The following is a 16,257-nucleotide window of genomic DNA, read 5'->3' as shown; positions in this document are numbered from 1 at the left end:
ACACTGGCATGGGTGACCAAGGGCAAAGCACAGGGGGACCTCAGGGATGTTCTGAGTGTCTTACAGCATTTGTTGACTGCTTTGACTCTGTGTCACTCCTTGTACCTCTTTGTGGTTACCTGGTTGGGATGGATGGTTTAAGTCCTGTCAGTAGTGATGAACATGGCTTTAGGCTGGTGCAAGCCACAGAGACCTGAATCCTGCAGGACGTGGCCGCAACACAGGATGGAGTCAGGAAGTTATTGCATGGCCTTGAGCTGTGCTCCCCACCTCTGCACCAGGCAAGAGCCCTGGTCAGGCATTTTGGGTCTCAGCAGTTGTGCATGAGAAGGGTGCAAAGGAAACCACTCAGCCAGAGTATTTCAGCACCCTCTCGTGCCCCCAGCTCCCACTGGAAAGTCAAATCAAAACCGAACATTGTTTGTTAATTCATAACAATGTCATTATCTCAGTATTACTGCCAGATTACACACAGGCAGCATGGGCACAGCTGTGTTCTCAAGTTGTCTCACGATGTTGCATGTGACAGGCAGATGGATGAGCAACAAGTGGTGTCTCTCAGGAGCCTGTATTGGGACAAGCACTCTACCATCTTCATCAATGACACACCATGGGATCAAGCACCCTCTCAGCACATTTGCAGACAACTCCAAGCTGAGTGTTGCTAGCAACACACCTGAGGGAAGGGATGAGATCCAGAGGGACCTGGACAGAGTTGAGAGGTGGGCCAATGCCAACCTCATGAAGTTCAACAAGGCCAAGTGCAAGATCCTACACTTGGATCAAGGCAACCCTCCATATCAAAACAGGTTGGGGAAAGTTTGAGACCTGCCCTGAGGAGATGGACTTGGGCGTGTTGGTTGACAAGAAGCTCCCCAGAACCCAGCTTCAGTGTGTGCTTGAGCCCAGAACCCCACCTCGTGTGGTGGGCTGCACCACCAGAGCATGAGCAGCAGGTCGAGGGAGGGTAATGCCCCCCCCTACTGCACTCTGGGGAGACCCCCCCTGCAGTCCTGCCTCCAGCTCTGGGGCAACAGCACAAGAGGGACGTGGAGCTGTTGGAGCGAGTCCAGAGGAGGCCACAGAGATGCTGTGAGGGCTGGAGCAGCTCTGCTCTGGAGACAGGCTGAGAGAGCTGGGCTGGTTCAGCCTGGAGAAGAGAGGGCTCTGGGGAGACCTTATGTGCCATTGAATACTTGAAGAGAGAGCATTTTTAGTAGGGCCTGTAGCAATTAGGCAAGGGGAACTGGTTTTAAACTAAAAGAGGGGAGATTCAGACTAGGTAGAAGAAAGAAATTGTTTACACTGAGGGTGGTGAAACATTGGCACAGGTTGCCCAGAGAAGTGGTATTGGCCCTACACCTGGGAGAGTCATGGTTAGGTTGGATGGGGCTGGAGTCACCTGGTCTGGTTGAAGGTGCCCCTGCCCATGGCAAGGAGGTTGGACGAGATGCCCTTTAAAGGCCCCTTCCAACCAAAAATACTCCGTGATTCTAATAAGTTACAAAAGTATTTCTAGTCTAATTCTCAAATCTTCCAATGTGCATGGGTAAATAATCACATGAAAATGACTAGAGAAAAGTTTTTATTTTGTAACAAAATTTTACATACTCAGTCTGAAAACATGTACATTTAGCCAGGGTATATTAAAAATACAACATTCAGGAGTTTCAACACATGCCTAATAAAACAGATTCACTTCCTCCTAACAGATTTTTCAGATCAAATACACCAAGACCTAAAGGATGATTGCAGATTTTTGTTTAGCTGTCATGTAGTAAATGTTATCTGTGCAGAAAGCTTTCTATGTTAGTCTCTCTAAAGTTTAGTGCTAGCTTGGGACAAGCACACACATCTATATGTACAGTAAGAATTGTACAGTGCAATCTGCTATTCAAAAAATTGTCTTCTAAAAGTGGATTTTGAGAGTTAACTCTAATGAGGGACTTGGGAATTGAAACTCCACTTAAACCAAAGTCTGAAACTACAATCCTAAACCCTCTAAAAGGCCTGCCTAGGGACACCAGAATTCGTCACTGGCCTGGGAGTGCAGTAGATGCTGGCACCAGTGGAAGCCTTTTTCCTCAGACATTTTAGTTTCTTAAAAACCACGTGATCAAATAACTTGTTTTTCCAGCTGGTTTCTGGTTTTTACTTTATACCAGAGTATAAAGGGTTTGAGGTTTTTTTAATACCATAGCAATTTTGCTTTATACCATGCAAAGTTATACATAAATACCAAACTCTGTACTGGCCTAATTCCTGACTGTCCATGACAGATATGGTCCTAAAGCCTCTACTAAAAAAAACACCCTACTGACAGCAACTCACCAAGCATCAAAGCATCAGGATCTACTTTCAGTCACATTTCTGAATGCTAAAGTATAAATTTAAAAAATAGCTTTAAGATAAACACATTTCTATGGAAAACCATCACAGAATAAAACCAAGAATTTATAACAAGAAGTCTTCTAAGAATTTAAATTTTTCAGATGGTCTATGTCTGCCACAACAGCACATCTGCACCTGATACAGGCAGCATTATGGGGATAGTTAAAGTGGGAAGCTCTTTTATTGTCTGAGTCTGAATAGTAAGAGTTGTTCTTACTATTACTCTTCCATATAGTAGCATGCATCAATCTGTAACTAAATAATATTTTTACACTGCCTGGCTTCTCTGTATAAAAACTATAGTTATCACTGATTAAAATACATAATAGCAAAATATTTCTCTTGGTTGACTATAAAATGTTTGTATTTCCATTAATTTGTATTTCCATTAATTTGTATTTCCATTTCTATTTTTAAATGCCTATAAAACTTTATATGAAGTTAAAAGTATTACTTTGTTATTTGTTATCTATACTTAAATTACTGGCAACAGAATAACTTGTGGCAAAACACCTGGAAAAGCTTTCAAAGAGTTAAAAATTTAGGACTACATGCAATGCAGACAAATGTTCATGCAGATTTTGTATCAGTACAAGAAGTCAGTGCCAGACAAATAATCCATACTATTGACAATGGAGCTGGCTGCTGGTATAAGCACATGCTGTCACCAAGGGTGCTGTTAGGTGTCCAGGCAAGCTGCAGTTCTTCTGTATGCTCATTTTTGTTTATGACTTTATGCTTCAAAAACCTGCTTTATTTGCACATATTCAGTTAACATAGAGTTTAAATTTTTAATTTCTTCTATAATGACAGGAAATTGCCTTTTCACATTTGAGTTCTATACATATAACTTTCCTATTCATTTTTTTCTTCAACGTTTTCAGCTTTCTCTAGCGATTTTGCAAAAAGTGTAATGCTCTATATTTCACATTCACTATGTGCAAGATGTAGATAAGTATATCTCATCTTTTAAAGAACTTAGGGTCTCCAGATGAAAAGCAAATAGGAAAGGAAACACCCTCTCAAGCTCTGCAAAACATGACCAAGAAAAATAAAAAACTAAAAATCCCTATTAGTATGAAATCTGAAAAGAACCATTTAGCAAGAAAACCATTCTGAACTATGAAAACAATTCTTATGAGGGAAAAAACCCATAAAAGTAAATAAAATCATGTCCAGAAATTTGCTGTTCTATCTTCATCTCCCAGCTGCAGTTTCCAGGTACATTTCAGGCAATCTGCTGTGGGCACTGTGGAAACACTAAATAATTTTTTTCCAGTGTCGTCTTTGTCTTTCTCGGCTCAGACTACATAGCAAAATCAAAGGCATAGCAGAATCATAAGTACGAGAATGATAATGAAGCGTTTAGCTCCTTGGTAATATTTTATTTACAGAAAAGTACCTACGCTCAGAGAGATACCCCTGCGCAAAAGCTGGGTTCATTTTGTCTTTAATATTACTACCTTCCTATAAGTTAGTGGTACAACAAATTAATGATTTAAGTCAAGAAAACTCTTACCAGCATCTGCAAGGATCATGGTAACATTCAGGATTTCTCTGTTATAACCAAGAAAGAACCCACATAGCCACAAAAGATAATCAGGTTTGTCTCACACAGCGCAGCTTATGAAAACAGGATGATAATTCAGTTTAAACTGAGCCCCCACTGGGGAGGGTTGAGCTCAAAGTCCATCAAAAGCTGATATTCCTTCTCAGACTGACAAACCCATGAGGGTCACCTCCTCCACAGCCAGCAAATCTGACATCGGTGCTGTCAGCCCCCAGGGGGTACCTGGGATTATGAGACCCACTTTTCCCAAAAAAGTCACCAGGACCGCGAGTTTTCTCCATCAAAGCTATGCAAGGCTGTCAACTCCTTTCTCTGTTGGTCCAGCCCCTACCAGTACCATGTTGATAAGCTCCAAGTGGACTCAGTTCTCCCCAGATTCTTTCCTCATGGGGAAAACCACAATATGTACACATTAACAGAGGTGTTCTACAGGTTTTACTAAAACAGATCTTCTTCTCCTATTTACTGAAAGGAAACACTATTTCAATTTGTAGATATTTGGGAAGTAACAGAGAATACATTGTTACATAGGCATTCTTCTGGAACTAAAATACCTACTCATACAACAGTAAGGGTTCCATAAAAGGAAGTAGATAGTTACCTTGAAGTAGAAAATTAATCGTAACTGAAATGATTAGTATGTCTACCCTTTATTTTGCAGACCAACAGAAGCTGCCATAAATTTTTGGATTCTGAAATATTTAAAGAACTTAAGAGTTGGCTTCTCAGCTTTGCTGCAATGCTACTGTGGTACTTTTGTATACTGACTTACCAAAAAATCTGTTTTCAACCAGTGCCTTTTTAGCAGCCAAAAATACTCATGAAAACCAGTAAAACAATCAATTCAGAAGTTAGAAGGAGGAGCACATGACAGCATGACAGTCATGACATGACCCCTGCTGCATTTAATCCCCATGTTTACGAAATTCTTGTGCTTGAAATAAATCTTCATGATACATTTCTCCATGCTTTAATGTAAAAGTAGTGGTCCATTACCAAAGCAAGGAATGTTAGTAGGTGAGCTACAGCATGGCATATGGTGTTCCAGGGGACATACGTATTTTATTTGCTCTTGAAAGGATTTTTATCCTTTGTGTAATTCCCAGTCTGAGGTTTCTGAGTCACGACGCACTCTGCACACACTCAGTCTTCTTACATTACTGTGCAATGGCATTTCTGAGAGTGGATGTAGTTCCTGTAATCAGCAAGCTGCTTCAGGTACAAATTGGAAGGCCATCTGTGCATCTCTACAAAATTGCGCTCCTCCACTAAACAAAGCAACAAAGGAATTAAATGTAATATCCAAACATACAGCAGAAGTGCACAGGCTGCAAGAAGTCTATAAAATAGGTTGAAAACCATCAAGGACATAAACACAACCAGGACAGTAAAGAGGAGTGCTCTCTACCTTGCCTAGAGCTTACGGGAGTACAGACAGAAGAGTTACCACACAGTGTTCCCTTGCTATTAAGTTAGCAATAAGTAAGTTACTTAATAAAATAAAAACAATACTCATTAAAGAGAGCAAAGAGGCTATGCTACAGATCAATGTTCTTTATCTCTAGAAGGTAACCGGATGTGGTAATCAGCTGTGAGGATTTTGTCTATGCTGCGACACTATCAAGGAGAGGCTCTCAATCCCTATGCCAACCGTTTGGCTTGAGAGCATTTCAAAAAGCAAGGTAAGGGGAGCAATTCAGAACTCAGCAAGATTTTTTACTTGTGTTGCATGTGTTTTTTGTTGCTGAGACAATCGTGTAACAGTCTTGAGATGTATTACTTAGATGAATCCCTTTGCAGAATCATGTATTGCCATCCCCTGCTCCCCGATTTTCCTGAATCCTTTTAAGGACTCAGACCAAGCTGGATGGAGACCAAGGCACAGCAGAAAGATCCTCAGTGTGGGAAGGGCTAAGGCCAGGGCAGGAGGCAATGTCTTTCTGCCTACCTCGTGCCAAACACAGGGCTGTTTCTGGAGATTTCAGTGGCTGAAAGCCACTGGAAAGCTGCTGCTTTGTGCTGCATGGCTCTCCAAGCCATGAGGTGATGCAGTGTCATGGTGTCCTTAGGAAGAAAGTCCAGCTGCCTATAACTGCTGTTGGGGAGATTGAGCCTCTCTGAATGTGCTGGAGGGTGCTTGTGCTCTGGCAAGCTGGGGCAGAACGATTTTACCTACCCACCTATATTTAGTTATGTGCTCCTATTTCTTTTCTCAGGCTGTCTCACTGCAAGTTCAATGCAGCAGAACACGTCAATGCCTCAGTGAACCATGTGGAAGGGACTCAGAGGAAGGAGAAAGGCAAAGGAGAGGCTACCAGCCGTATGGACACCAGTGGTGGAATATACGAATGGTTGGAAGCAAAGAGGAAACCCCAGGTGATGACAGAGCAAACATTTGCTGTGATCATACTGTACCCTGAGTCACTCGGGTGCTGTCAGAGTACATGCTGACAAGTGCTTATGAGTGATGCCTATCAGAAGCACCACTGCATGACTTTCATGACACACTCATATGCAGCCTGATATCCATCAAGATCACTGCAACATGGAAGCAGAATTGCTATTGCTATTACTTTTCACAGGGGGAAAAAAAAAAGTAACATTGATAAATTGATATCCCACTGGGAAACTGGAAAATGGGTAAGTAAATGTGCCTAGATTGTGTCCTGCACTGAACCTAAGTCAGAGGGGTGTCTGTGCTCTCCTGCCTCACCAAGGGGAAGTCATCTACAATTCCCACCTTCACCAAACGGTTGGGACAATCTGACTCCTGCAGCTTCAGGAGTACCTCAGTGTGGCTGAGACAACACAAGCTTAATCCATGTTTAATCCAGATCTGGTTATACAAAATGGATGTTTCAGAAGATACATAGTTGGGCCACTGCAAGACAAATTCCAGGTCCAAACAGAGCAAGGAGGGCCTAGCTCTCCCTCCTTCACTCATAATGGTTACAGAGTTGTCCATCATCACACACACATATATGAGCCTTGCAAATGAGGAAAGAGTTCCTTCAATGTACTTTGGACCAAACAGAGCTTCGGCTCATTGATAACAATATCCCCTGCTGGAATACGCTCGCCCCATATCAATGGTCTGAATACAAACCATGGATCAGAACAGACGCACCCATCAGGACCACCTTCACCGGGGTGTTGAAAATTCCCACAGACAATAAGCAAAACTTTCTAGAGTTATGTATCAGGAAACAAATATACAGTTTGGGAAAATAAATATCACTTCTCTGGAAGATTCCTCATTTATTTACTTGAACGGGCACTAGTTACTTGATTTCATGGTATCTGCTGGAAAGTACTGGAAGAATCCCGTTTTCTTCAAAGAAAACCCCAACCCTTGAAGAGCAGGTATTGGAAGTGACTCATTACTTTGATTCTAATGCACTAACTAAACAAAATTACATACATAAGGTAGAGGGACTGACACATGCTGACCAAAGTGTCCCAGTTGAATCAGTTATGGGTACAAATCTTACCATCAGTGCAGGAATACAAAAATACAAGGAAATGTGGTTGCTGGACATTCTGTTCTTCATGTGTCACACACTGGTCCACAGTATGGTGATGTACCATTCAGCTCACACAGATTCTGGCCTATAAAAGTCCGAATTGTCTTCTCATGCAGATGTAGTATTGTCCAGTACCTTGCTTCTGATCTAAGCAGAACTGAAAAGCATTTCTTGTTTTAAAAGTAATAGGTAAATTACCTGAAAGATCTTGAAATTCAGGCTTTTGACTGAAGATGAGGTAGTTAGTGGCAATAAAATGGAGAAGCCAAGTTGAAAGGCAATCAGAATTGTGAAACTGCAAGAAGAAAGAAAACAAACAATATTTACTGCTATCATGTCTAGAACAACCATTCCACTGTCAACATAGCAGTTTACTAAATAAAGTTTTGACTGTAGGACATAACAGAGGAAAAGTCACTGCCAGAAATGTCTAAACAGATGGAGACTCAAGAACAAACAATAAGACTTCCCCCATCCCACCCCAGCAGTGTGATCTAACTCCTGGGGCTCTTTTGGGCATGAATCTTAGAAATCTTTGTCATGGAAGAGCTTCAGAAAAAGGGTGGTAAGGAGTGCAGCATGTTGGTTATGTGGTCTCCTCTTCCTCCACAAAATCCTGTTTATTTAAGACAATATCCTGCCTAAGACTTGGAATGATTAATTTTTCTATTTTCCTCTTCTGTGTTCCAAATCTGGCTTTACTGTCTCTCTTTTTTCAGCCTCTAATCTTTTCATGCTTTTCATGGTTTCCACTCAATATTCTACCAGATTGGATCTTCTTTGCCACTTGCATGACTAAAAGAGGAAGTAGTGCATCTTCACTTGGCCAAAATACATCTTTCCTGGCAGAAGCTGCAATTCAAGTGAATTACTGCAATGTGTCCCTGATGAAGGAAATTGCACAGATTGTGTTATGACAGCACACTGTGCAATCAAAGGCTTGAAGGCCTTACTTTAGGCAGCCTCATGCCACAGATAACCCTAATCAACAGACTGTGTATCCGTGTTTGTCCTTGGGAACAGAAAATATTAAGATCTTTAAAATCTTAACAATTAAACAACCCCCATTAATTTTTGGTTAAGATGTATGTTCATATGACACATACCTTAGCTTTTTTGAGCAAGCTAACAATACTGAGACTTGTGGATGCCAGCTCCCTGCTAGGCATGCTCTGAAGCTGTGTGATAATGTAAAGCTCACAAATATGCTGGAGTCTCATTACTTGGTACATCTCTGCACAGATCAAGAGAGACATAGCTTGGAGAATACCAGCTGAAAAACAAGAAAACACAAGTTACATGTATTTTACCTTTTTGACAAGATGATCAAAGCCAGTTTTCACCAAGTCATCTTTCAAGCACCTAACAATGAACATAAAATGAAACTGCTGTTGATCACATTATTTTATTTTTCATTATTGTTGATATAAATTTGCTATACGACTCTCTTTTTCCTATTTAATTAACAGGAAAAGAGTACTTTAGTTAGTACTTTTTAGAAGGTAGGTGTAATAAATTCTTCTCAATATCCTGCATCTTGAAGATGCTGATCAACTGCTGTTAGTGTATTTAAAGTTAAGCGATGATTAATAAAAGGATTTTAGCTTTATAGTATCTCTTTCAAAAAAGAACTTCCATGATACATGTACAAGAAAATATAGCAAAAAAAGGCCTAAAAGAAAATGAAGCAACCATATATTAAAAAAAATTATTAAATTTAATTATTTTTTTTAAATATGGTACAGTGGTTGCATATTTAAACTGATGGACAGGGAAATGGCAGACGGACTGAAAAGAGAAAAAGGGAAAACATTGTAGTAAGGTAGAATTATTTGAAAAGAAAACAAAAGCAAAAATACGTATCACAGCATTATTCATTCACTATCCCAAAAGAAATTTATCTGTATTTAAATAATATTCCGTATTTAGTATGTAAATTTTCTTCTTATTAAAAAAGACTGGGGTCAGGATACAAGGAATACTTCACTCAATTTTTCTTACTGAATACTCCAACTGACATATTTTTTTGAGGATTTACATACAAATGAGGTACCCATATGTATAAATAAAGTATTCTTGCGCTTTAACCTTTTTTATGTTAAATGCAACAAATATATCCTAAAGGAAAATTTTGAGATCAACTCAAGAATTATGAGTAAAAAGCAGTATTATTGTGATGTAGAAAGACAATTCCAAATATTGTAATGGACCAGAAATGAAATTTCACTGATTTTTGAGTCTTGCTGTGTAAGCACAAACCAAACACATTTTATTAGTGATATCTGTTCTGTTAGCAGTTGATTTTACTTGAATAAGAATGATTTCTTTTTTTTGCACAGTATGAAAAATTTCTTTCTCTTGAGACATTATACATTAAATTATTCACATTCTTCAATAATGTAAATGCTGCTACATTACTCTTTATCAATGCCCCACTATGGAAAAATGAGTAAAAATGTGTATTTTTAACTTTTCTTACCTGGGCAGCAGGAGTCGGTATAAAGATACTCTAGAAAGGAGAGGAAAGTGTCTTTGGAAACCCCATACACTGGAACCAGAATACTATTTGCTTCTAGATAATTACCATTAAACATAGCTGCCATTACCTCACAGCGAGCTACCAGAATTGCTCTGTGGGCTGGTACAGTTGCATCTGCAGGACACAAGAAAAAATCTGTGATGATTTTATATACACAGAAAGATCCTGATTTTAAAGCTCCCGTTTTCTTAGATGGTCTTCACTTCACTGAACATGATTAAAATGTTTAAAATTAACAATATCCAACAGATAACTAATAACGCACTCGCTTTATACCAGTCAAGATTTTACATCTGCCTCATAAAAAAAGCAGAAAAAAAAGGAAAAAGAAATACCAAATTTATTATGACAACCTGCTCCCAACACCAAGTTCTCTAAATCTGGCAAACTTTTATCAGGCAGAAACAGGCTTTTAACTAGCAAAAAATCAGATGTCACTGTACTTACACCAATTTACAGAACCTGAACCTCTGGCCCACTGCATAAATATGCAGTGTTGTGAATTATTACACAAATGAGTAATTTGCGATCCTCAGCAATCCTGTTGGTAATGAATGCATGTTCCAGAAGTCAAACTTTCACATAGCCACAGAGAGCAGAGAAAGGCGAATTATCCTAGATGAAACTCCTTCAAATCCATTAAGTAAGTATGACTTTAAACAGATTAAGTATTTTGCCTAAGTGAATTTCCTGATGGCTGTCTTACAAAAATAATCCTGGTAATTTCTTCTAGAAATGTTTCTATTTTTTAATATTTGTGAGTGAATAATTTACTTTATCATTTACTTTACATTTACAACATCTAGAAGACCTCTGAGGTTAACAGCCTTGGTACTAGAGGTCTTACAGGCTCTTAATGAAAATGTTGACAGCCTGAGCTGCCAGCACTGACCCTTGGACCTCTGCAGAGCCCAGATGAGCTCAGTTCTCCTATGCACAAGGAAAGGCCAAACAGGACAGCAGCCAAAGACAGAACTTAAGTTTACAATTGGATGTAAATGTTTTAATCAAAATTAAAATAAATAGATCAACTGACATGCAAGATAAACATACTGCAAATACTTATACAGAAGTTGCTGTTTTCATTTCCTCTTCAACTACAACCCTACCCCCTACTTAATTTGCTGAAAACACCTGTCGTTTTTTCATTTTTGTACTATTTCTCTTCACCTGTGCTTCTACTTCCAAATGTAGCACACAAAACTTATGCATTTCCATATAGAGAGAACATGTCAATGGTATTATATATTCATGCATATAACATGAGCATTACATGACGCAGACGTGATTTAAGTTATGCATGCAGTTGCATATGTGTATGCAATTGGATATTTACCTACTAATTAGGAGGTTCAGTCACATTATCAGTCTTTACACAGACATAATGAGCTCCCATTTTCAATGGCTCCCAAGTACTTCTGTAAGCGAGAAAGCTCAAAGCAACCCCCAATATTCAACGAATTAGTGAAGAATTAAAAATATATTTGCCAGATCAAATATATTTTTTGATATATAAAAGCCTAAGACTTTAGCCTTCTAAAGCCTTCAGTTTCTCCTAGTAATTGTTTAATTTTAATACAATTATTGTGGCTGATGAATTAGAGAAAAAGGCTTGGAAGACTTATCAAACATTAGGAACACCAGTTCACATTTTAGGAGTGGGTAAGCACATTTTTTTTAACTACTTGTCAACCCATTTGGCAGGGTTGGGTATTTTTTCTGCAAAATACATAGTGATGTTATGGTTTAATCAACTTCCGACAAGGCCTCTCTCAGGAGTGGGACACTGAGATGATTGTTCATGTCATTAAACTCAACATCAGTATTTTGTTCTCATTTTCAAAGATCTTTTTGTTTTCTTCTGCATATTAAACATAGTATCTAGAAAGAATCTACTTGTCCTCATGTGCATATGTTTGAAGGATTAATGCTTCATATTTGGCTCTGAGATTTAAAGCTAGAAATGATTAACCAATTGCCTAATCTTAGAAGACCATTTCTGTGTGAAGGGTGAGTGTGGACAAATCAAGAAAAACATTAGCATTAAGAAACTACGTCATTCTCACAAATCACACCCTCCTTGATCTTTAAGGGTGAATGCACTTAATTTCCAGAAAAAAAGCAGCCATGGCACTGCAGCAAATTGGTGCACCCAGCACAATTTTTGCTGGCAAAATGGGAACAAAAGATGGTTTCACAAGCACGGCTCCTGCCTGTGCCTTTGCCAAGGAGCATTTGGCATCTTTGTGAGCAGACCTATGGAACACCACCAACCTTTGTAACTTAACAGCCTCTTACAGGTAAGTCAACAAGGAAAGCCAGCCTCTGCTCCCTACATCTTTTTAATCCTGGCCACAATGAGGACTAGGTAATTACCATCATCTCAAGAGACTTTTTTAAAAAAACAACTAAACAAGCAACAAAACAACAAAACCTCAGTAATTTAGATGTTTCTTTTCACACTTGTAGGGTTAAGCAACAGACAGGTCTAACCTAGGCTCCTGCAAGACTGAAGGCTGCTTTCAGAAGGCATCACCTACCATACAGAAGTTGGCTGTGACAGAAGCATGGAAATTGGTATGGGAGCCTCTAGAAGGGCAGCAAAACACAGCAGGTGTTGATGGCACCTAGATTAGTAGGTCATCAAAACCCCAGAGCATTTACTTGCAGTTCTAGGGATGCCCATGTTGGGGGAAGAAGGGCTCTGAGTAAAGTCTAAGAAAGCACAGGAGGAGGATATAAGTCCCTGTCAGCCTCTAGAACGTACAGAAAGGCACACCCACAGCCAGCACCAGCCTGAAAAAGGCAGAGGGAAGGTGGTCAGGAATCTATAACCAGCTTCTGCAGTCATGCTTTGCCAAAAAAGGTTGGAGCATAGGATCCTTGAGGTCCCTTCCAGCCTGGGATTCCAGGATTCTATGATATCTGCTAGTGCTTGTGCAGGTGGGAACATGAGATAAGTAACTTTTAAAATAGAATCACCATCCCCTGTGATGCAATCTCTGGTGTAGCCTTGTTATCTCAGTGCTATGCCATTGCGGGAGCCTTCCCTGTGGCACATCCTTCATTTTGCTAAGCCTCCAAGGGATGCATGCCAGTCAGAGAGGCACAAAGTCTACCATGTCAGGCAAAGGGCACTGGCACAGGCGCAGCAGTGACAAACCACGCTGAGAGTGAACGCTGCTGCAAAGCATCCATAGGACAAGCATTAGTTCTATGCAAAAGCTGCTCTCCACAGTAACAGCAAAGCAGATACACATTTCCTTAGTTCTGGTGCAACAAAAAGTAGCCACGTCCATTTCCCTCTCTCCTGCAAGGAATATAAATGCTGGAGATGCAACAGAGCCAATGTCACCAGGAGCAGAGGTACCATACCTTGTATTTTGAAGATGACATCAGCCAGGACAGGCGTATTAAAGAACACCCTGAGAGAAGTATTATACAGCCGTTTCATCTGTTGAGATCTGCAGTCTTTTATAGTGTTAAACTGTAAAATGAATTATTAATAAAACACTGTCATGTACAATTGCCCACAGAATAAAAAGTTACAAGACATCATTTATATGGGGAAACTAAATAACAACCTTTTCCTTTCTACTTTACATTCTTTTGCTAATGCTACTCAGCTGTGCCCCTGGCATGTGCACTCCTTTGCAGTCATGTTTTATTTTCCTGTGTCCCACAGTGCAGCAGCTCCAAGGCATCCCTGTCTCTTACAGTCACACTCCAGCTCTCACCTTGGAACTCTCTGACCTGTGACATAACTCCCCCATCCAGCACCTACAGGCAGAGGTTTTTCTTACTTTAAACATGGAATCTAAAGCTACCAAAGGGAACATCAAAATCATATTGCTTAATTGTGATAAGTAAAATTCAGATGAGGTTGAATTTATTGAGGTTAAAGTCTTACCTGATTTATTAATTTTTAATTTTATCAAGCAAAATCACAATATTTTTTCTTTTGAACAAAAGATTTTAAATGTGAAATAAAAGTGCCCCAAAGGCATACATCCTCCCCCCCCAAAAACCCTAAAGATAATAACAACACAGGCTTATGATCTTAAAAAGTTTTCAGGACTTTCTAAGTCCAAACCTACAAGGGTTTTAGCTGTGGACACTTAGGACTGACAGGCCTACAACCTGATCAGGCCTACACATGATCAGAACCTTAACACAGCTAAGTAACTTTCTGATCTTCCTATTATGTTATCTCAAGACAGTTGGAGACAATTTCCAGTTTAAAGTGACAGAAATACTTTGTGCAAATTCTATAGTAACACGGAATGTATAAGCTCAACCAACAGACAGCTGTTCAAAGTAATTCTGTATTGTATTTTTTTATTAACATCATAAAGCAACATAAATTACATTATACTGTGAAGTCATCTCCTGAATTAAATATACTGAGTTATAGACAGCTTTACACGTAACAATATTTGTAAGTGAAACCAGCTCTCCTGACCTACTGCAGAAGCACAACTTTCAGCACATCTTCAGGAAAGCAAAGCTTTCCTGAGCAGCCTCTATTACATGAGAATTAGCTCACATAATCATGTTAGACAACGTGTAAAGCTGTGAATATTAGTAATCCTTTTAGGATACCTATTTGTGTGCTTTTTACTAATTACATTAATAATGCACATCAGCATCCTTGTGTTTCTATTTTGCACATGCCTCTCAACGACCCATAAAGTAATAACAGCTGCATAAGCTGAAGTGAGTTTAAAAGAAAGACTGACAAGAAAAACTTACCTACAAAACAATTTCTCAAGAACTTAAGTGTAACTAATACTAACAGTTACCCTAAGAGAGTTAGATGTACCTTCCCTGGGGTTTTCAGGATACATTTAACTTTCTCAAGCACATTTTCAGTTTTTTCTGGATCCTTCAACTTCTTTTTTATATCCTCTTCTAGTCGTTCCCACTGGAAAGCACCTGTTACAAGACCAGATAGAGTTGGATTATAAATCAACAAGGCACCAGTGACTAACAGATACTGCAGAAGATGCATTTTTTGCACTTAAATCAGCCAGATCTTCGTACTTAGAAAGGGCCAGATGCAATTCTTGCACAATAAAACTTCAGTGGTGCTTTTCACTAGAATGCAAGCACAGACCAGGACATCTCCCTTGCTTTCAAAATCAATTTCTGAATTCCTCCCAGTTCAATCACTATACAGTGCAGGTAGGCATTCAGGAAATAAAAACAACACCACCAGCACCACCACCACCACATTACTTCGTAGGTGACCAAACCAGAAAAACTTCATGCACAGATATATTATGAGTACCAGTAGCTAAAAACAGCACAAAGTTTTCAGGGGAATTTCTTATATTCTTGCTTTCAAAGTCAAAGCCATGATATGCCCTTAGGTATCTCAGTATTTAAAATCTTTCTAGGTGTTCTTCTAAATGTTCTTTTTAAATACTTATTCTTTAAGGTCCCTTCCAACCCAAAACACTCTATGATTCTAATAGATTTCTTGGAAAAACAAAAAGTAATGATCAGTGTTAAAACAATTGATTTATCTTCACACACTTTGTTGGAGAAAGACTGAAAGACGCTATGGGGCATTCTGGTAACTTTCAGCTCTGCTCCCCAGGGCCATACAGCAAGGAAGAGTCAGAGACAGATAAAGCTCCGGGTAAAGCACAAAGCAGAAAAGTCTGAAACAGCATATACAACATATGGCATTTGTAGCTCCGTCATCTCCTATATACACCAGATGGATGGTAAGTGTTCATAACCTCATGGGCATAATGTCATGGTCCTGAAAAGCTGAAAACACTGCCTCATGTCTGATCTCTTCTCAACCCTCGACTCAAGGTGTCTTCAAGAGACCTTGTCACCTCTCAAAGGCACCAGACAGTGCAATGACTTCTGGCATTGCCTGTCAGTTTGGGAGCTGCAGCTTACAGCAGAGCTTCACATATGACTGTACAAAATTTCCTATCTCCTTGGTTCACATGAACAGAAGTAAAAAGTAAAATTAGTGCACAAAAGGTAGCAGACACACGTTGTAAATGGTAACAGATGAAGATAATGCATTTATCTATCATCTGCTGAATTTTCAGGTCTAATTCCCTGTTCATGTCACCAATAAACAAATAGTTAAAAATAATAAATAAATCCATCCACACTGAAAAATATACTGCTTATGTTCTTTATATTTGATACTGGTTTGGAAAGAACTGATAGGGATGTTTTCAATGTACAAACTCTGATTGAAAGCT

At 39.4% G+C, this 16,257-nt stretch overlaps 1 protein-coding gene across 1 annotated transcript; it reads right to left on the bottom strand.

Annotated features, from left to right (window-relative positions):
* Positions 1 to 5,113: 5,113 nt before the first annotated feature.
* LOC104406708 (rho-related BTB domain-containing protein 3-like) lies at positions 5,114 to 14,959 on the bottom strand (the record flags this gene model as incomplete). Its single annotated transcript, XM_010015794.1, has 6 exons — positions 5,114 to 5,229; positions 7,684 to 7,780; positions 8,592 to 8,758; positions 9,965 to 10,138; positions 13,400 to 13,511; positions 14,847 to 14,959. Coding segments are annotated over 6 exons (779 nt in total), but the record flags the coding sequence as incomplete, so codon positions are not given.
* Positions 14,960 to 16,257: the final 1,298 nt, after the last annotated feature.

This window comes from Nestor notabilis, unplaced genomic scaffold (assembly GCF_000696875.1).
Source record: "Nestor notabilis isolate BGI_N333 unplaced genomic scaffold, ASM69687v1 scaffold13320, whole genome shotgun sequence".
Taxonomy (NCBI): domain Eukaryota; kingdom Metazoa; phylum Chordata; class Aves; order Psittaciformes; family Psittacidae; genus Nestor; species Nestor notabilis.
This window is presented reverse-complemented; position numbering and strand designations above follow the sequence as displayed.